At 41.4% G+C, this 21,339-nt stretch overlaps 1 protein-coding gene across 50 annotated transcripts in view; it reads left to right on the top strand.

Annotated features, from left to right (window-relative positions):
- The window catches only part of LOC145361429 (calcium/calmodulin-dependent protein kinase type II subunit beta), a 268,939-nt gene that overhangs the window by 156,726 nt on the left and 90,874 nt on the right, over window positions 1-21,339 (top strand). For 35 of the 50 annotated variants that reach the window (XM_080217226.1, XM_080217223.1, XM_080217218.1 and 32 more), the window contains exons 6-8: window positions 2,056-2,128; window positions 9,452-9,554; window positions 15,417-15,500. In XM_080217226.1, coding sequence (XP_080073352.1) covers window positions 2,056-2,128; window positions 9,452-9,554; window positions 15,417-15,500 — 260 coding nt within the window. Of the gene's footprint in view, window positions 1-2,055; window positions 2,129-6,035; window positions 6,109-9,451; window positions 9,555-15,416; window positions 15,501-21,339 lie in introns of all 50 variants that reach the window. The other 15 variants (XM_080217228.1, XM_080217224.1, XM_080217219.1 and 12 more) reach the window with 1 other exon arrangement.

Genomic DNA, 21,339 nt, shown 5'->3' with positions numbered 1-21,339 from the left:
GTAGGTCGTTAGCCTCACTAGTCCAATACAATAATGTATAATTTGGCCTTTTCAAAACTGCATCACTCAAGTGATCCTCAACATTTAATTATAATAATCAGAGCAAAGCAAGATAGCCTTTTGTTTTACATTGGAGGTGATAGAAAGGCTAAATGGATTTTATTTTAAATAATGTGTTCCCCCATCATCATTGTTGTAAATGAGAGCTTTTACAACCCATCAACAAATACTGACTTTGTTTTTTTATGGGCTAGTATTTTAAGCTTTGGCCATCCTCACTTTCCGGTTTCCTATTCCACAGCCTGAGGTGCTTGTGTGGGTGAGGAGGACCTGCACCAGTCAGGGTCATCAGTCTTCTCGGCCAATCCTCAATCTTAGTCTCTTCAACTCGTTACTACCAGAGTGACAGGACTGCAACGAGCCCCCTTGTCCCTGACCAAGCATACAGGGTAGGTCCAAGGGGAATATCTCGGCCAGGGGACCCAACTCTCTGATTGTCAAGCTAAGGCATGCTGCAGCATCCTTGACTAATTTTTTTTTTACATTAGAAGTGTGAGAAAGATTAAAAGAAAGACTTACATTTAAGTAGCAATCGCATGACAGTGGGACATGCCAAATTGCTTTACACACAATGGAGTGCTTTTGAAATCTGGTCATTGTTGTAATGTATACACAGACATTTTGCACCCAGCATTTGTGCAGAAACAGCAAATGTGAAAATGGTCAGCTATTCTAGCGATGTTAGTTAAAAGATAAGTATTGGCCAGGACAATGGGGAGAATTCACCTTCTGGTCTCTTAATAGTTCAGTGTCATCTTTTACATCCATCTGAGCTGGGGGGCCTTGGTTTAATGGCTCATCCAAACGACAGCACCTCCAGTAGTACAGCACTGAGCTGGAAATTTTGTGTTCAAGTGTCTGCAGGGGGATTTGAACCAACAATCTTCTGATTCAAAGGTGACTGTATGCCCAACTGAGCCATAGCTGACACCACTGCAAGAACAACCAGTTTGCAAGGCCCAATCCAAAGTGCCTTTTGAACAGTAGTGTTAGATGCCAATTGTGAGCTGCCCTGTAACTTATATGGCATAAACACCTGTGCAGGCTAAAAGTACAGTTCACAAATAAGATGTTTATAATCGGTAAGAGCCACCTTTTTAGGAAAAATTTGATGTGTCCTCTAAAAACATTTGGGTGGTTTTATAAATTAGCTGTTTAACACCAACTGGGATTGTTATCCACAATGTGTGACTGGAATAATGTGTCGAAGACTTCTAATGTAATATTTAATCTTCCCCTGAACTGTACATAAGTTACATCAGCTATCTTCAGATGAAGCAATCAGGGAAGTTAGGGACCATGGAAAAAAGGCACAAGTGGACAGTCCTATGCAGTGTCCATCATGTAAATGGTCTTTATTTTTACTTTTTCCATTATACATTCCTCTACCTGTGATAATCCTAACACTGTTCTTCAGTACAAAAATACTACATAAAGTAAGGTAATATTCTAGAAATAGTTGCAAAGTATTTTTCAAAAAAGATCAAAAAGCTCTTTCATTCCTCCATTAAAATCAGTTTTCACTGCAAGTAAATCTGAATGTAACTTCCATGAGGCACTAAGCCCCCAGCCCCAAGTTCTGACTGAATGTTCTGGTTTAAATTGAATGCTTACCAAGGTCTTGTGGCAGAGAGTCAAGCTGGTTTAAAGATAACTGCCTTGGTATTTGTATTTAAAATATGAGAGTCATACCTGTCAGAAATTACCTTAGAAATGGTTCCACTCTGTGTGTGCTCTTGATAGATTGATGTTTTTGCTCAACTGCGTGAGGCCTGAAGCCAAAAGAAGTGTGAATCGCCAGTGTACGTAAGCTGGTGCTGGGCTCACACCACATGGATGTCTCTTGTGCCAAAAAAAGCTGTCCGTTTCTTCCTCCTCTGTGACGATTCTCCTCTTCACTTCCACAACATTCACTAGTCCTATGGTTCTCCCCCTCCCTCTCCTTACCACTCCCCTTCCCCCACTTGTCTCTCCTTGTCCCGCTTTGTTTTACAGTCACTGTATCCATCAGATTCTAGACAGTGTTAATCATATTCACCAACATGACATAGTACACAGGGACCTGAAGGTCAGTATCTTCTCACCTTTACAGAAATGAAGAAAAAGACCAAAAAAAATAAAATAATGATACGCTTGAGTTTAAAATCATGTCATATTTACAGGTGCAGAGTTTATTCTGCCTCTTATCGTTTGTCCTCTTTTGTGTCGTTATTTTACATTTTTTTGAAAAGACTTACTTTGCATGGCTATCACTACCATTCCGAAAAGTCTCTTGGGTATTCAGCCATGACAGGCATCCGAAAGCAAATTGTTGGGGGAATAACAAAATAAGGATCAATGTTACTCGTGTCTCCAACCACCCAACTCCCCTCCACCTTTGTGATGCTTCCATCACCTTGTATGCAAGATTAAAAAAAAGAATTTGTGTTGCAGCGAAAACTTGCTGCGCATATTGGAAACAGTATGCCACCCTCCACAAACTTAGACATGTTTAAAAGAAAAATGTTGTTCTGGAAAGCATTGCCCCCTCATGACCTTTGAGACTTCAAGGGCACGATTGCACTTCCACCCCTCCTGTCCTTCTTGAGTCTGTCATGCTTTATTGCTCTTGACAATGTTCTTTAAGAGAAGCACAGACTGGTTTATGGCCAGGGCCAAGCATGAGCATGGAACCACTTCCACTTCCTTGTGGCAGCTGCAACAATCTCAATTTCAACCAGTTGCTGGTACCAAATGAGCAGGGATCACAGGGTCATTACGGGGTTCTGCCTGCAAGGAACTGAGTCTCAGCTTTGGGGTCAGAATGCAGACTATTATATATCAACAGTAGGATTGGCCATCAGGGCATGGACCAGCAGTGGTATTGGAGTGCAGGCAACGAAGGTCGAGATTGGGGTTGGAGTGCAGTCAACTGAAGTTCAGTAATAGTGTTAGCCTGCAGGCCATTGAATATTAACAAGTGTGTCAATCCAAGTCAGAAACTCCAAGGCATTTTATGAAGTCATACCATAAATCTTTGAATTGGTCACGGGTAAGCATATAATGGTTAACTCCTGGTATGATTCAAGTGATCCATCAGGGAGCTTTCATCAAACAAAGTTTATTTAAGAATGCAGTTGAACTAAAATAAGAAAAATCAGCAATAATTTTTACAAATTACAAAAACACAACTATAACATTGTGTAAATCTTGACAGCTAAATTTACTGTTCCAAGTTAAACAAGCTCCATGAACGTACGCCCTGTTCTAGGCTTAGCACAGAAAGCAAGTATGCTCACATGATGCTGGACCTTGCAGCTTTCCAATCCCTGCTGTGGATTACTCCTTTGGATATTGAATTGAAACGGGAAAGCTTTCCGGCCCTGGAAGTTTCAACAGACTTCAAGAGACAGAGAAACTACTTCCCCTTAGCTTCTAGCTAGCTAGCCAGCCACTGACAGAATTGTCAATCCCAGGAAGAGAGACAAAATACACTGCTTTCAGCCTGCAGTCCAAACAGCTTCTGCCAAAATGAAAAGAAAACTTTTGCATTTCTTCAGTGGAGAAAAGAACTATCCAAAGGCAGCTGACCTGTCAGTCATTCTTCAGCCAACAATTCCAAAAGGGTCATAAAACTCCAAGACACTGCATGAGGCCCAGATTAAAAATAAGCAAGATGCCCATTACATTGCTTCAGCAACAATTATATGACACTGGTTCAGGCAGCATGGCATTGAACTAAAAATAACCAGGCTGGCTTTAAAAAAAACTGCAGAGAACATGGTTAAAATAGGTTTCTTAAAGGCACAGTCGTGTCACAGGTGGGATTGGCCTTCAGGAGTATGAACTTACTATTGTCAGCTTTGACGGGGCTAACACAGGGGTCTGCGAGAGGGCAAAGGCTACATTTTGGACCTTGAGACCAGCATTTGACATTTCACAGATTAAGAAATTGGTACCATCTCCTCAGTTGAGGTTGAGGACAGGGGCATTTCCATCACCAGCAGAAAATAAATTTGTCAAGCCAGTCATTTTCCTCTGTTAAAGTGTGATTGTTCTTTGACATGGGATACATTGTGCCCTGCAAATAATAATGCCGAACCACACTCAGCTCACAGGAGTTGAGTGCATCATATTACTGTGGGAAAGGTTACAACAGTTTTTTACAACGTTAACTCTTTCACTGATGAGTATGACAAATAATGTTCCTTCCACACCTGCCAGTCTGAACAATTCTGGTTCTTCCTTGTGTAAATGTTGTTCATTATGAGAACAATAAGATTCACTTTTATTAATTTTTTTCTTTGTTTTTTTCTTGATAATATTTGAGAGTAAATTAGTATTTTTGAGGATCTGATGATCCTCTCCCTGTCCATGATTAGTGAGCGAAGCGGTTTTGCTCCATGTAAAGTCTTCCTGAGGCCAGTTGTCTTTCACTTCCAATCGCTAAAGTCTCTCAGCCTTTATTGGTCTCACTCACGAGGAGCTGAGCAAGTGCTTGGAACAGTCCTTCTCCCAGTGGACCTCCCCTAGATTGATGCCTTCGGTAAAAATGGTTGCAGTTGTTAAATAACTACCAAGGGCCATGGCATAGTCCGCCAAGCAACTGATTATATTTTTGCAATAGAAAAATACTAAGTTGATTGTTGAAAACCCAATTGGATAAACACGGTTGTTAATCCTCTCTCTCTAGCTTTTTGGACCATGAATATTCTGTGGTGTCATGGCAGATTAACTTTCACAGTTTCCAAAGACACTTTTAACTATTTATTTAACCCATTATGCATATTTTTTAAGAGCCATAGACACAGCACGGTGTGATTGTGAAATCATGGCTACACAATTCATAGAAACAATTCATTCTGAAGAAAAGATTCTCATGACACCTGGTGTCAGTGGGGTATCATTTAAACTTTTTTTGTCTTGAATTGGCAGTGAAGCTTGAGTGGAGGAAATAGAAACTGAACTGCTCTTCGGCAGCCATCTAAGAACCATTCAATAGATTAACAAAACTTGTTTCAAATGCGTGCTACAATAGCCAGGGAACTACAGCAGGAACAGAGAAGTCATTGAAAAAGGCACAAGTTTCAAATTGGGTTTGTATCAAGTGATTTCCTGGGGCTGAGCAGTGTTGGGAGCTTAAGATGAGCAGTTTCTGAAGCCCTGTGATAAATGAATAAATTTTGGTCCCACAAGTCTTCATCACTGGATTTATGCTGTTGTTCTGATTTATGGCTGAGCTTCACTGCTCTAATGCGGATTCTGCTGTGTCTCATAAAATTTGCTTCAATGAGCTGTAGTACTCCCAGAAGTGCGGAGTAGGACGGATCATATCCGAGCTCTATAGCGAACAATGTGCCAGGTTTCAACTTTGATTCCTGCTGGTGGGATGACTATTCGGTTTGGTTTGGGTCTATGTACGAGAAGTGATGGAAAATGAGTCCGCTTTGCTCTAGCCAAGTGGTGGGGGAAGTCGAGGAGACAGGGAATCCAGCAGTAGTGAGCTTGGGATTCAGGTGGTCCTTCTTTCCACAATTACCTTCTACTGCCACTAGAGAGTGAGGCTATCAAGCAGGTTGGCTGTGGGTCTTAATTTCAGTCCAGGAACAGCACTTAGAACTTAGCGCTTGTGTGTGTTTAATTACTGTGTTTGGTCCATGAGTCCCTTCCTCACAATGGTGAAAATCACCATTTGAAGCAAATCCCACATCAGTTGAAAACTACCTCCATGGGATGTCCATTTAATTCAGAATTAAAGTGATCCAGTGACAACGTTCGGCTGATTTTACCCCACCTTCCCAGCTCAGCCATTGCGAACAATTCAAGAGAAAGGTGTTTCTGTTGCGGTTTGCCTGCTGGATTGAGCCAGCTTTGGGTTACTCCTGCTTTGCCCTGGCCTGGCATTTTGCTGAGATTTGTTTTTTTGAGAGAGAGCGCCAGTCTGTGCCATGTGAGACTCACCTGCAACTAACACGCCCCCTGGTGTTTGCATGCAGTCATTGCATTCAACAGATCCTGGAGGCCGTACTGCACTGCCACCAAATGGGTGTTGTCCATCGAGATCTTAAGGTGAGTTGTTCTGTAGTAATGATGGCGAGATTGTAACCCTAGCAAGTTGTGTCTTTTACATATTCTGGTAAACTGTTTTCAATTTCTTTGCAGCTCCATTGCACTGGTAATTTTAACACGGACCAGGAACTTGGGACTTGTCTTTCTAATTCTCTGCCAGATCATCCTTTTTTTGGGAGCGGCAGCAGGGGCTGAGAGGGAGTAGATGTGACAGTAAAACTCTGACGCAGGTCCCCATCAAAACGCCTAACTTTATCTGAGTTTTGCTGAAGTTGGTATTTTAAACATGTAGAAACTTTGGTGTTGGATGAAGGGTTTGTGATGAATTTGGGATGGATAATATTAAAAAATTGTTTCTTAGCTTAAAATGTTGACAGAGGGAAACCAGGAAGGTACTATGCTGCCAGGCATTTTCAAACTGAACAAAATCACGAGATGTTTGGAAGTTCTCCAACTCCACTCTCTTGGGTTTATCCTCAGTCATTCCCTGTGACAAGTTAAGAATGTCTTGATTTGTGCTACACAACCTGAAGAGTTTGTGAATTCAACCAGGACAAGTTGAAAGACGAGGGTGAGTCAGTATCAGAAGTAGCCTGGTCCTCAAGAGTGAAATCCTCCCAAAAGGCTGGCCAGAGCACTGTATTCCTCTCTTTGTGGGGACCATAATGGGTGAGACTTAAAGATGTGAGAAAATGCCTTGAAACAGTTTAGGTTATAAAGCCACTTGTTGAAAAGTTAAATTGTCCTTGTCTTCATATTCAGCGAGACTAATAATTTAATGCAGTCAATTTTATTACATAAGAACATAAGAAATAGGAGCAGGAGTAGGCCATTTTATTAATTTTATTACATGATCAAAGTTTGAGATGGATTTTCTTGGGCTTTGACATTGCCTTAAAAGCCCAGCTTAATTTTCTTTATCTTGATAGGATGACAAATGTGACTGATGGTGTGGGGGTGAATCTGATGGGCTTTTTTTTTCTGGAACAGGAATAGTTTTGGCTCTATGGTTGATGGCAGCTTGACCTTGTACAATTGATGTGTTGAGCATTCTCATTCAGCCATCCAAACCATCATATGGAAAGCCGTAAAAAAAAAAAAGGAGCAATAACTCCAGTGAATTCAGAGGTGGAGGGTTTAGAAGCACCAGAGATAGATTTGGGACACTGGTCATATGAATATGGACTGAGAACTGTGCTGCACATTGACTCATTGTGCTGTATCATGGCCGTGTTTTCTGTTGGTGGATGGGGAGGATGGAAGGAGCTCAAGAGGGATGTAATAGAAAATCCGTGTTCAAATTATCAGTTCTCTCTAACAAGGCTTGGGCTTTGGTGGCCTTGCCCCTGCTTGCATGTATCTTTTGGCTGGGAGGTTCTGCCAATGGGATGTGCTGGAAATAGCATGGCTGCTTTAGTTCAGAATGCGTGCTTCTAATTGTGAGGTTATGCACATTTATATCAACAATCTTTTATTGTTATAAATATTTTTCAAAATGAAGAACAATATGACTTTTAAAAAACAAATCAATGTAAACTAGTATGTATTTGAGTGTGTTCAAGACTCACACAATGTTGATGGAAGCTTTTTTTGTGTGGTGTGTTAAATTTGCCTTTCTGGTATCTTGTGACGTGTAAATATTGGGAGTTTCTCAATGCTTTATGAATTCATCATGGTGCCAAAACAATGCACCTGACGGTTAATTCGTGGATCCCTCAAAAGGTGATAGCTTTCAAGCCTGCCGCTGCCAACAAACTGAAGAATTCAGGCTCAGATTTGGTGACACCTCAAGTTCGATCATAATATGTTACTTTACACAGTCCCAAATAATGACTTTAAGTTACCAACTGATCATCTTCACTTTGGTCTTGATATATATTGGGCGGTGAGGAGGAGGCACGCATTCTGAATCAATTAATTCTATCCTATCTTCCCTGAGGGTAATAATGTCACCCTGACAGCACAGGGATGGCTTTGCTCAAAGACGTGAACTTCCTTGCTGTTAAATCGGTAGCTTTGTATTCCTGTTCCCTCCCCCAGTATGCTACATGACCCATTCTTCCCCCGAGATTAACATGGGTTTTGAACCTGGAAGGTCCATGGCTTGACTACCTTCCATTCCACCCAAAATTGCACAGCGTTAATGCCTCCCCACGCACACACATGCCCGGACAACAAGGACTGCAGACACTGCCAGAGGATGACAAGGTGACTCCTTCCAATTTATGCTTGTCCTGTAAGTCAGTCCTGAGCTTGAACTCAGCAACTTTCTGTAGGCCTGGGAACAATCTCGTGCTCCAAGTACTTTAAGCAACTCACAACCTAGCATTGCTACTTGTGAAATTAAACAATTTTGTGCCATCAGTTATTTGGGTGTGATTAATCATTTTGATCTATTAACAAAGTAATTAAAAAGAAAATTATGAGTGAATGTACACGTGTCTCAATGTCTCTTCGCTTTTGTCCAAAAATAATTGATGCTTGGCCAGAACCTAGTTTTCCAAACAGTGGTCACATTCCATTTTCTCACCCAATGCTGGCAAGACCTATAATGCTGGAGTGCCAGAGTCAAGCACAGCCCCTCTGATCAACTGACAGGGTCTCCATCCACATAGACAAATGATAAGGAATAAGAGCCCTGAATGATTTTTGCTTTCTCAGAGGCCAGGGCTTGGGCTACTCGAAATATATCTAATGCTATACCAGCCATAATCAACACAAAATAATAATCGACTCTGACAGGTGGATATTTACCCTTGATTTTTCTCTCACCTCTGAGACAAGCTGGTTAGCAGGTTACTACCTCGCTTAATGTCCTTCTGAACATAGAACATAGGAACAAAAGACCATTCAATCCCTTAAGCCAGTTCCACCACTGAAGAAGATTAATGCTGACCTGTGACCTCATGCCATCATCCCTCAGTACCTTTGTTGCACAGAATGCTTAACAATCTCAGACTTTAAATACTAATTGAACCAAGCATCAATTGCATTTGCTGAAGCGAGTTCAAAATTTAAGCCATCTTTTGCCTGTAGAAGCATTTCCTTGTTTTCAAGTTATGTCCCTTACGATTTACTAATTAGTAGAAACAGTTACTGACTGATTCTTAGAGATTGAATGGTGCAGACTACACAAAGTTGAATAATTAAGAAGTTGGAAGGTGTCTGAATTACATGACAGAACACTGGAGACCATTGGTGTGTGATGTTATCCCTTCATGCATTAATGCTCTGGGCAAATAAATGAAGGTTTTAAAGCTCTTGATCAAGAGATTGCTTCTGTTTTAAGAATTCTATTGCATAACAATGGCAATTTTCCTTCCATCTAAAACCACACCCGAAGCCTGAAAACTTACTCCTAGCCAGTAAATGCAAAGGTGCTGCAGTGAAGCTTGCAGACTTCGGTTTGGCCATTGAAGTTCAAGGGGAACAGCAAGCATGGTTTGGTGAGTAATGTATATCCTTTCACTGTACGTTTTCTCGCCGCTTGGCATATTTGTCTCTTTTACTGTGATCTTTCCATATATCACTCGGATTCATTATCAGATATAGACAGAACTCCTGGGGCTAAAAGGATCATTTTCATCCTCAATCAGTCTTTGTATCATGAAGTTGTGTAACAATGAGTTAAAATGGAAACTGTTTTGTTGTTAAACTTGAAAATGGAGGGCCAAGTTGGGCTGCTGAAAGAAAGATGAGTCAAAATGACTGAATTTTCTTGGGAGTGTTGAAAATGTACCTTGTCCAAAGTGTTAGTGAGTCCTGGGTAAATAGCCAATATATCAACAGGCCTGCTTAGAGGCGATCCAATTATTGGCAATTATTTTCCACTTGTCACCACTCTCTGGTATATGCAATGAAGTCAGCTGCCATTCCATTCATGTTATGTGTCAATTTTTCTGTTAGTTTCAACTTATCTTGCTATTCCTCTTGAAAGAGAACTCTGGTCTTTTTTAAATTGTGGGATCTTCTGACAAGGCCCATAAATTTCAACTTCAATGCACCTTGCCAATTTTTACTTGCCAAATAATTATGTACTCTGCTGCTGTTCAGTCAGTCGCCCCAGTAGCTCCACATCACCTGTTGCATCATCAGAAATATTGCCTATCGGCTTCCATCATGACTGGCGATCCTCCTCATTACATTGCTGCATTCCCATCTCATGACTGACACTTGTCTTGGATGATATGTCAGCCTGGGCTCAGTGGCAGCATTTCCTTGTCTCTAGTCAGAAGTCATGACTTCAAGTCCCAATGCAGAAAGGCACTTGCATGTCATAAGTATTTTGTTGACTCCAAAGCATTTTGCGATATCCTGAGAATTTGAAAGCTGCAATAAGAACGTTTGTCATTCTTACTGCAAGTTAGACTGAGCTTGCTAGGTTCAAAGAATGACATACAAAGAATGATCCACTAGTCCATGCAGGCAGTTGTTTGCAATTACGACACCATATGCATCACAGTTTCTCCCAACACTGACATGTAGATTATTAATAACAGTAAACTTCAACGGATCTAATATAATTCCTTTGGGCCAACACTGGAAATCTGCCTGCAAGCACGTGCCAATCCACCTGTCAGCATTTTGTGCCTCATCACTTTCAGTCAGTTCTGAAGTATGGTCGATTGACACTAATACCCAGGTTTATCTTTCTGAGAAACTTCTTGTGCCATGTGTAAAGCTTTTTTCAAGTCTCTGTGGATAATATCTACCATTTTTCCCAGATCTAGAGTCATGCTACATTATTCAAAATACAACTAAATTACCAAACTGGAGCCTTTGTTTGAAGCTATGTTTGGTGTCCTCAATAAATCATTTTCTGTCTAAGTAATCACTGCATCTCCTAAGAATTCCTGCCAGCTTCTTCCCTATTGCTGACATCAAACTGATGAAATTGTTGTTGTCTGGATACGTGTGTTCTTTTTTAAAGATTTGGGAGCGCAGTAGTTTCTTTCCAGTTTAAGGGAACAATTCCAGATGCTAGGTGGGGGCAAAGGGCTCATGGAGGATAGCCTCCGCCACAGGCAGCAAGATGATACAGTAGTTAGTATTGCTGCCTCACAGCGCCAGTAACCCAAGTTCGATTCCCAGCTTGGGTCACTGCCTGTGCGGAGTTTGCATGTTCCCTGTGTATCCATGTGGATCTCTTGTGGGTGCTTTGGTTTCTTCCCACAGTCCAAAAGACATGCTGGTTAGGTGCATTGTCCATACTAAATTCTCCCTCCATGTACCAGCACAGGTGCTGGACTCTGGTGACTAGGGGATTTTCACAGTAACTTAATTGCAATGTTCATGTAAGCCAACTTGTGACACAAATCAATGAACATCAACTCCCCAAGAAGTGTCAGGCGGATATCATCTGAACAGGCTACCTTATATATGTTAAGACTTTTAATTCTATTTAAAACACTGGGGTGAATTTTCCAGTCCTGCCCACCAGGAAATTGTTGAGGGGACAACCGACAATTTGACGAACCATCTAAATTTGGGCTTGGGCTGGAATTTCAGGAAGGGCACGACCAGAAAATCCTGCCTGATAACCTTCTGTGTTAAAGTGTTTTATGGTTAATAACAGAATTGAATTCTGACAATGCAGCATCATTTTCAGTCAATGTTAGTCAGTCCAACCGAGCTGACCTGGACTCTCAGGCAAGAATGTTGGACTTTACTGCATTATTGGCTGTGTGATAAATACAAGAGACAATTCCTTTCATAACACTAAGAATGAGGATACATCTAAGTTCCATCAAAGTAAAAATGGTAACCTTTGACAAAGCAGTCTAGTTGGTCATGTCCCACTTGTTTTGTTTAGTTTCCATGTGTAGAGATTTTCTGCAGCTTTTGAAGCAGTTTGTCAGCCTTCTATTTTGAATGGGTGGCTTGTTGCTGGAGGTCCAAGTTACCACTTTTCAGCTGCATTTGCAGTTTGTCCTCACAGTAGGCTCGCAAGTTTTGATGGATATTATGGTGAACTTTCCTCTTGAGGAAGAAAGCAAATTAAGCTCCCATACACCTCCTGACTCTGAGCAAGGCGGCTGTGGAATAGGGAAGGAAGGTAAAACTCCACTAAATTAAATTCATTTATTCAGTTTTACTTTGATACTTGGCCTGAAATATCAGTAGTTAGAATTTAGGCACTTAGCAGATCATTGAAACCATTATTAAATGCTTGCTTTGGTGAATAGTACAAATTGTTTGGTACTCGTTTGAAGATTTAGTTGATGTAGATGAAGAGGAAAAGTTACAAATTTACATTCCACTGGCTCAGCCAGATAAGTGTGTCAGGAATAGTGGAGTGCAGTGCTGTTATGTATCCTTCGTATTTGTGAATGGAGTTTCATATGTTGGAAGAAAATAGGATGGACCATGTGAAAGTTGTCATCTCTCACTGCACTGAAATCATCTCTACTTTAGGTTCCTAGTCCTAACTAATATTCTAGACGTGCCAAAAGGCAAAAACACTGGTAGAGGTTGAACACAAAGAGGTTGACCATATCGAAGCCAATCTGGAACTACTAACTTCAGAACTTAACCTACTGCATATGTGACAAGAATCATGCAAGCCTTTCTGGGGCTCTGCAAATTCTTTGAACAGTGCATGTTTTAACAAAAAGGATGAATGGTACAGCTTCTGGGATAACACCAGTATCATAATCAAAGTGATCTGATGCGCCTCCAGCATTCAAGCTCCCATGCAAACTGTGGTCTTCATTCAACAGGAACTGCACTGTCTGTGCACGAACATCATACCTTCTCCACAAACTTATTGTGCAACTGTGGTCACCCAGATCAGATTGTTCACCATACAGTGAATAAATGGATAAAAACTTCCGTCTGGATTCAGGGCAATCCACCTAACTATGCAGTATTATGTCTTGGTTATATAACTTGACTCAACTTGAAAAGCTGCAAAATGTCATTCATGAGATCAGTTCTGGGTGACTGAAATCACACACTCAAGAGTTTATAATTTTCCATTTATGCATCAAGTATTCACATGGATACTTGATGCACATGCTGATGTGGTTTAGGGTTGTGATTGAACTTTTCAAAAAAATCGAAGTTTTTCTCATCATGCCTTTCAAAAATGTTATTTTTGTGCGATCTGTGAACTCTCTTCGACAGACTAAGCTTCATCAAGATTGACGTTGCTGTACTACTGCCAAATCTATTCCTTGACTTGAATGCATGACATGGCTTTAATATTGGCACCTGTGTTTCATCAGGTTTACGACCTGAGGCCAAATAATGCACATTATTTTTAGCAAACTTCTCTTGATCTTTCTATTGTACAGCATCAGTCCACCTATCCCATCTTTCTCACCTACTGTTGCAGTGACCTGAAGAATCCACACCTGCCTACCCCAGCGAAATCAGATTTCCTACAATTAGCGTACACCTGTCAACAACAACATTCTTCAACAACATTGTATTTCGGTGTGCAAAGTCAGAATTCACCCTTCATATAGATGGTGACTTTGCCCTGCTTCAGTTCTCTGCCACTGTCCTTGACTCATATCATTCTCATTCAGATTTCAAAATTCTTGCCCTTTTCACTTTATAGCCTCAATCCTGCCACCTCCTTCAGCTTGTCACCTGGATTCTTTCTGCACTCTTTTGTTCTGCAAGTTCTCCTATCTTCAGTGGAAGAGCTGTCAACCTTTTTGGGAGCACTCTAGTCAACACCTTTAGTTCTGTTATCTTTCTCCCTATCTTCAAAGGCTTCCTCACAATTACTGTAACCAATTCATCAACTGTTACCTGGTTACTCTACTTCTGCGAACTGCTTCATAAGGTGCTACTCTATTAAAAATAGATTGATTTGGCTTGATATCTTGTTTGAAAGATGGCATCTATGACATGACAAGACTAGACTTTGACCAAATGACTTCTGACAGTCGAAAGTGCTTCAACTGAGACAAAACTGACATCTTATAGTAAATGATCTGGTTATGTTACACTGAGTTCGGTTAAAGTTACTCCCAGTCCCATCAGTTCATCTATTCAACCAACTTTGCTCTTATCTAGTAACTCAATAGATAAATTGAGAGAGCATTGATAAATTATAGTGGCTCAAAATCAAGACCAACCGTCCTCCTTTGCAGCACGTCTCCTTCAACCTTCTCCCTGCAAATTCAGTCTTTTTAAAAACACAAGACCGGCCCCAGTTAATCATTAATTGTTGACTCACTTGGTTTTCTCTTTGATTCTTTCTGCTCAGTTTGATTATCGCAGGCCTCAGATTTTTCAGTTGAAAAAGATAAAGGATTCACTTGAAAGTGGTTACACTTGCTCTGAGGAGCTCAAAATATTCAACAGCCCAAACTCAAAGATGCTGCATCAGCCAGCCTCAACTGAAAGGCATGGCCACAGTGGACAAAGCTGTAAAGATTAGATCAGGCACCATGCTATCCTCCCTGAGGTCAGGCAGATTCATAGAGAATATTAACAAAGCTATGCAGACATAGATATTATCTAACCTTGACTGCCAGAAATCTAATGTGACAGGAACCCTGGTGAACAGTAACATCAATTGCATCAGGCCTGGCGTATTGCACCCCTACTTGATGCCTAACAAACTGCAGTTGACTTCAACAGTGAGAATAGACAAGAATAGGAGAAATATTTTGTTGAACAAACTTGCGTTTGCATAGATTTCAGCATCAGGCTACTTAACTGAGTGGTGATTTTTTTTTGCAGTTCAAAAATTAATTTTAAATAATAATGTCTTGACCCCCAGTAAGAAAGGTGTTGGGTTAAACTATCACTGATTAGGTTTCACAGAGAGATGTACCAGAGAAAAGGACATCTCTCTGTACATCTTTTTTTTAATGTTGTTCTTTCATGGGACGTGAGTGTTGCTAGCTGGGCCGCCATTTATTGCCCACCCCTAATTGTTGTGGATCTCAAGTCACATGTAGGTCAGACAGGTAAGGATGGCAGATTTCCTTCCCTAAAAGATCAGAGTGAACCTGATGAGCTTTTAATGACAATCAACAGTGGTTTCATGGTCATCATTAGACTTTTAATTCCAGATTTTTTTTTTATTGAATTCAAATTTCACATTATGTCATGGTGGGATTTGAACTCAGATCCCCATGTCTCTGAATAATTAGTTCAGTGACAAAACCATTGCCTACCCTTAAATTTCTAGAGAGACAAATGTCCTTGACACTTAAATGCAGCATAGTGTAAGTGCAGTCCTTTCTGCAAAATGCATTTGTGAAGATGTATTAGATATTGGTATATAAGTACTGGAGAGAAACCTAAATCAAAATACTTGACAGGACCTTTGTTATCACGTGCAGGTTTTGCAGGCACACCTGGCTACCTCTCTCCCGAAGTACTTCGAAAAGAAGCCTATGGGAAGCCTGTGGATATTTGGGCATGTGGTGAGTACAAGACAAAATTACTGCAGATGCTGGAAGTCGAAAATAAAAATTAAAAAAGTGCTGGAAAATCTTGACATATGTGGAGTGAGAAGCTATGCTAATGTTTCAAGTCCTATATGACTCTTCAGAAAATGGTATTATGCACCAGGAGGAGTAGGGTAAAAGGTTAGTCTTGCTTCCAGCTGCTCACTTGAGATGAGTGGTGATCTCAACCAAGCTGCTAGTGGGAGAGATATTGGGAACAGCCCCTCAGATGAATAGGAAAATATCAGAGGATGTTTTTTGAGTGCAGTCCCAGCTGATGCCACAGATATTCATGGGAGGAAATCTACCAAAGGTAATCTACCAGCGAGGAAATGGCTAAGTTTTTTGTGTCGGTCTTCATGGTGCAGGACACAAATAACTTATCAAATATTAAAGATTGAGGGTTGGTAGGAGATGAGGTCCTTAATACAATTACGGTTACTAAAGAGGTAGTGCTTGATAGACTAATGGGACTGAAGGTAGACAAGTCCCCAGGACCGGATGGAATGCATCCCAGGGTTCTGAAAGAAATGGCAGAAGTAATAGCAGATGTGTTAGTAGTTATTTATCAAAATTCGCTGGACTCTGAGCAAGTGCCGGCGGATTGGAAAACATCTACTGTTACGCCGCTGTTTAAAAAGGTAACAGACAAAAGGCGGGTAACTACAGGCTGGTTAGCTTAACGTCCATAGTTGGGAAAATGCTAGAATCCATCATTAAAGAAAAATAGCAGGACACCTCGAAAAGAACGGTTCGATCAAGCAGACGCAACGTGGATTCATGAAGGGGAAGTTGTGTTTGACGAATTTACTGGATTTTTATGAAGATGTGACGAGTGCGTTAGACAGAGGGGAACCAGTGGATGTGGTATTTTTAGATTTCCAGAAGGCGTTCGATAAGGTGCCTCACAAAAGGTTGCTGCAGAAGGTTAGGGTACACGGAGTTGGGGGTAAAGTGTTAGCGTGGATTGAGGATTGGCTATCTAACAGGAAGCAGAGAGTTGGAATAAATGGGTGCTTTTCTGGTTAGCAGCTGGTGACTAATGGCATGCCACAGGGATCGGTGCTGGGGCCTCAACTGTTCACCATATACACAGATGATCTGGAGGAGGGGACTGAGTGTAGGGTAACAAAGTTTGCTGATGACACGAAGATGAGTGGGAAAGTGAATCGCATGGAGGGCACGGAAAGTCTGCAGAGAGATCTGGAGTGAGTGAGAGGCTGAGTGAGTAGGTGAGGACCTGGCAGATGGAGTATAACGTTAGCAAATGTGAGGTTATCCACTTTGGTAGAAATAATAGTGGGATGGAATATTATTTAAATGGTGAAAAGTTGCAGCATGCTACTGTGCAGAGGGACCTGGGGGTCCTTGTGCACAAATGGCAAAAACTCAGTCTGCAGGTGCAGCAGGTGATCAAGAAGGCGAATGGAATGCTGGCCTTTATAGCGAGGGGGACAGAATATAAAAGCAGGGAGGTCTTGCTGCAACTGTACAAGGCACTGGTGAGGCCGCGACTGGAGTACTGTGTGCAGTTTTGGTCCCCTTATTTGCGAAAGGATATATTGGCCTTGGAGGGAGTACAGAGAAGGTTCACTAGACTGATACCGGAGTTGAGGGGGTTAGCTTATGAGGAGAGATTGAGTAGATTGGGCCTGTACTCCTTGGAGTTCAGAAGGCTGAGGGGGGATCTTTTGGAGACTTACAAGATAATGAAGGGGCTAGATAGGGTAGAGGTAGAGAGATTCTTTCCACTTAGAAAGGAAACCAGGACAGAGGGCATAGCTCAAAATAAAGGGGGATCAGTTTAGAGCAGAGTTAAGGAGGAACTTCTTCTCTCAGAGGGTGGTGAATCTCTGGAATTCTCTGCCCATTGAAGTGGTGGAGGCTACCTCGTTGAACATGATTAAGTGTCGGGTCGATAGATTTCTGATCGATAAGGGAATTAAGGGTTATGGGGAGCAGGCAGGTAAGTGGAACTGATCCACTTCAGATCAGCCATGATCTTATTGAATGGCAGGGCAGGCTCGAAGGGCTCGATGGCCTACTCCTGCTCCTATTTCTTATGTTCTTGTGTTCTTAAGCCCCTCCTCAGAGTCAAAATGGAGTAAGGTTCCCAGAAACAGACTTTCTGCCATTGTAGTTGAAGGAGATTACCTGTCACCATTAACCCTTAAAAGAAACAGTTCCTCTGGTGTTTATTTTTCTGTCATGATACCCCTTGCAAACTGAGTCAATCTATTAATTTTGTGGTGGTGACGGGGTGGGGCTGTGGCTGCAGAATCACCATTGGGTCTGCACACCACAATCCTCACCAATAAAAGCATGATCCATGTACCATCTCTGCCCCCAGAGCTTAATCAATGGGAAACATTTGGTAAGAAAATGTTCCTCCCAATATTCTGCCCATGAGTCATTCCACTTCAGTACTGAGGTCCAATACAGAATGATAGTGGGGTTCTCACACTTCAGGGAATACAGAACACAACCAGTTGTACTTATAACAAAATTTAAATGTGCATTAGATCCCAAAACCCGTGCTTCTTGCAGAAAATCAGCAACTCAATGGGATATTTCTGTCTAATTGTGGCAGTTCAGAAGGCAAGGACAAAATCCAAATGAATCTTTATAGTGTTTAGGTTTTAGAATTTTTTTTAAATTAATTTATGGGATGTGGATGTCACTGGTCAGGCCAGTATTTATTGCCCATCCTTGATTGCCCTTGAACTGCTGAAGCATATTTGGTGTAACTACACCCACAGCACTGTTAGGGAGAGATTTCCAGGATTTTGATCCAGCAACAGTGGGGAAATGGTGATATATTTCCAAGTCGAGATGCTGAGTGTGAATGCATCTTGTAGACGGTATACATTGTTGTCACTATTTGTGAGTGGTGGAGGGAGTGAATATTTTGTGCAAGGGGTGCCAATCAAGTGGGTTGGATGGTGTTGAGCTTTTTGAGTGTTTTTGGAGCTGCATTCATCCATGCAAGTGAAGAGTATTCCAAGGCACAGCTCCTGAGTTGTACCCTGTATACAGATTCAGGGGAGTTGGGTGGTGAGTTACTTAACTCACCACGTGATTCCTCGACTCTGTCCTGTTCCTGTAGCCACAATATTTAAATGATTGGTCCAGTTCAATTTCTGGTCAATGGTAGCTCCCATGTAAATGTTGATGATAGAGGTTCAGCAAAGGTAATGACATCAAATATCAAGGGACAATGGTTAGATTCTCCCTTGTCAGAGGTGGTCATTGCTTGACATTTGTGTGTTACTTACCACTTGTTAGCCCAAGCCTGGATATTGTTCCGGTCTTGCTGCATTCAGGCATGGACTGCTTCAGTATCTGATGAGTTACAACTGGTGCCAAACATTGTGTAATGAACAGCGAACATCCCCATTTCTGGCCTTAGAATGGAAGGCAGATCATTGTTAAAGCAACCGAAGATGGTTAGGCCTAGGGCACTGATGTGACAGACTGGTGCAGTGTTGTCTTGGAACTGAGATGATTGAATAACCACAATCAAGTTCATTTGTGCCTGGTACAATTCCAGCCTGCAGAGGGTTTCCATCTGATTCCCATTGACCCTGTTTTGATAAGGCCCCTTGATTCCATCCTCATTCAAATGCTGCTTTGATGTCAAGGGACAGTCACTCTCACATCACCTCTGGCATTCAGTTTGTTTGTCCATGTTTGAACCAAAGCAGTAATGAGGTCAAGAGCTGAGTGACACTGGCAGAACCCAAAATTAGCATTGGTGAGCAGTTTATTGCAAAGCAGGTGCCACTTGATGGTGCTGTTGATGACCCCTTCCATTTGTTTACTGATGCTTGAGAGTAGACTGTAATTGGTCAGTTAGCATTTGTCCTGCTTTTTGTGGTAAGAAGCCTCACAACACCAGGTTAAAGTCCAACAGGTTTATTTGATAGTAAACACCACAACGCTTACTATCGAACAAACCTGTTGGAATTTAACCTGGTGTTGTGAGACTTCTTACTATATTTACCCCAGTCCAATGCCAGCATTTCCACATCATGACTGCTTTCTATGTATAGGGCAGTTTTCCATATTGCTGGGTAGAATGTCAAATGTTGTAACTGTGCTGGAACAGCTTACTTCGGAGCATAGCGAATTCTGGAATACAAGTGTTCAGTCGAATTGCTGGGTCAGGATATTGTCAAGGCCAGAGACTTTGTATTGTCCAATGATTTGAGCCATTTCTTGATTTTACATGGAGTGAATTAAATTGGCTGAAGACTGGCATCATGCAGAGGAGATTAAACTGGATCCTCCACTCGATACTTCTGTCTGAAAATTGTAGCAAATGCTCTGGTCTTATCTTTAACATTGATGTGCTGGCATCTCCATAATTGAGGATGGGAATATTTATGGATCCTCCTCCTCCAGTGAATTGTTTAATTGCTCACCACCTTTCACGGCTGGATGTGGCAGGGCTACACTGCTTAATTTGATTAATTGGTTGTAGAATCACTAAGTCTGCTACTTGCCACCGATGCTGTATGGCACGCAAGTCATTACGGAAAGGAAAGACAGCGGGCAGACAATGGCAGACATTTAAACAACAAATAGTTGAAGTCCAGAAGTTGTTTATTCCTGTTTGATGCCAGAGTGACACCAGGGAATTGTACCCTAACTATGGCTTACAAGGGAAATTAGAAATAATATCAGATTCAAGGAAGAAGCATACAAGTTGGCAAGAAAAAGCAATAGGCCTGAGGATTGGGAGCAGTTTAAAATTCAGCAAAGGAGAACCAGGGGATTGATTAAGAAGAGAAAAATGAAGTTATGAAAGTAAGCTAGCAGGGGATGTAAAACTGACTGTAAAAGCTTCTGTAGATACGTAAAAAGAAAAAGACTGACAAAAATGAATGTAGGCCCCTTACAGTCAGTAACTGGAGGATTCATAACAGGAAGTAAAGAAATGAGTGAGGAATTAAATTTGTACTTTGCTTTAGTCTTCACAAAGGAAGACATGAATAATGTACCACAAATGCTGAGAGAGACATGTTTGAATGAAGAGCTGAAGGAAATCAGCATTAGTAGAGAAATGGTTTTGTGGAAATTGATGGGATTGAAGGTGGATAAATCTCCAGGTCCTGATAGTGTTCGTCGCAGAGTACGAAAGGAAGTGGCAAAGAAGTAGTAGAATCATTGGTGGTTATTTTCCAAAATTCTTTGGACTCTGGAATAGTTGCTACAGATTGGAGGGTAGCTAATGTAAACCTGCTGTTCAAAAAGGGCAGTTGAGAGAAAACAGGGAATTATAGACCAGTGTGCCAATCAGAAAATGACTCATTTATGCCAACTCTTTGCTTCCTATCTGCTAACCAGCTTTCTGTCCATCTCAAGACATTGCCTGCAACTCCACATGCTTTAAATTTACATGGTAGTCTATTATGTGAGACCTTGTCGAAAGCCTTCTGAAAGTCTAAATAAACCACATCCACTGGTTCTCCTCGGTCAACTCTGCTAGTCACATGCTCAAAAAATTCCAGTAGATTTGTCAAGCATGATTTCCCTTTTGTAAATCCATGCTGACTTTGTCTGATTATACCACTGCCTTCCAAATGCCAAGTTATGAAATCCTCAATAATGGATTGTAGCAACTTCCTCAATACCGATGTTAGGCTCACTGGTCTATAATTCCCTGTTTTCTCCCAACCGCCCTTTTTGAATAGCGGGCTTACATTAGCTACCTTCCAATCTGTAGGAACTATTCCAGAGTCCAAAGAATTTTGGAAAATAACCACCAATGAATCTACTACTTCTTTGTCACTTCCTTTAGTGCTCTGAGATG

The sequence above is a fragment of the Carcharhinus amblyrhynchos genome, chromosome 34, assembly GCF_965287045.1.
Source record: "Carcharhinus amblyrhynchos chromosome 34, sCarAmb.v2.hapA, whole genome shotgun sequence".
Classification (NCBI taxonomy): domain Eukaryota; kingdom Metazoa; phylum Chordata; class Chondrichthyes; order Carcharhiniformes; family Carcharhinidae; genus Carcharhinus; species Carcharhinus amblyrhynchos.
Note: the sequence above shows the minus strand (reverse complement) of the source record. Positions and strands in the feature narration are given on the sequence as shown.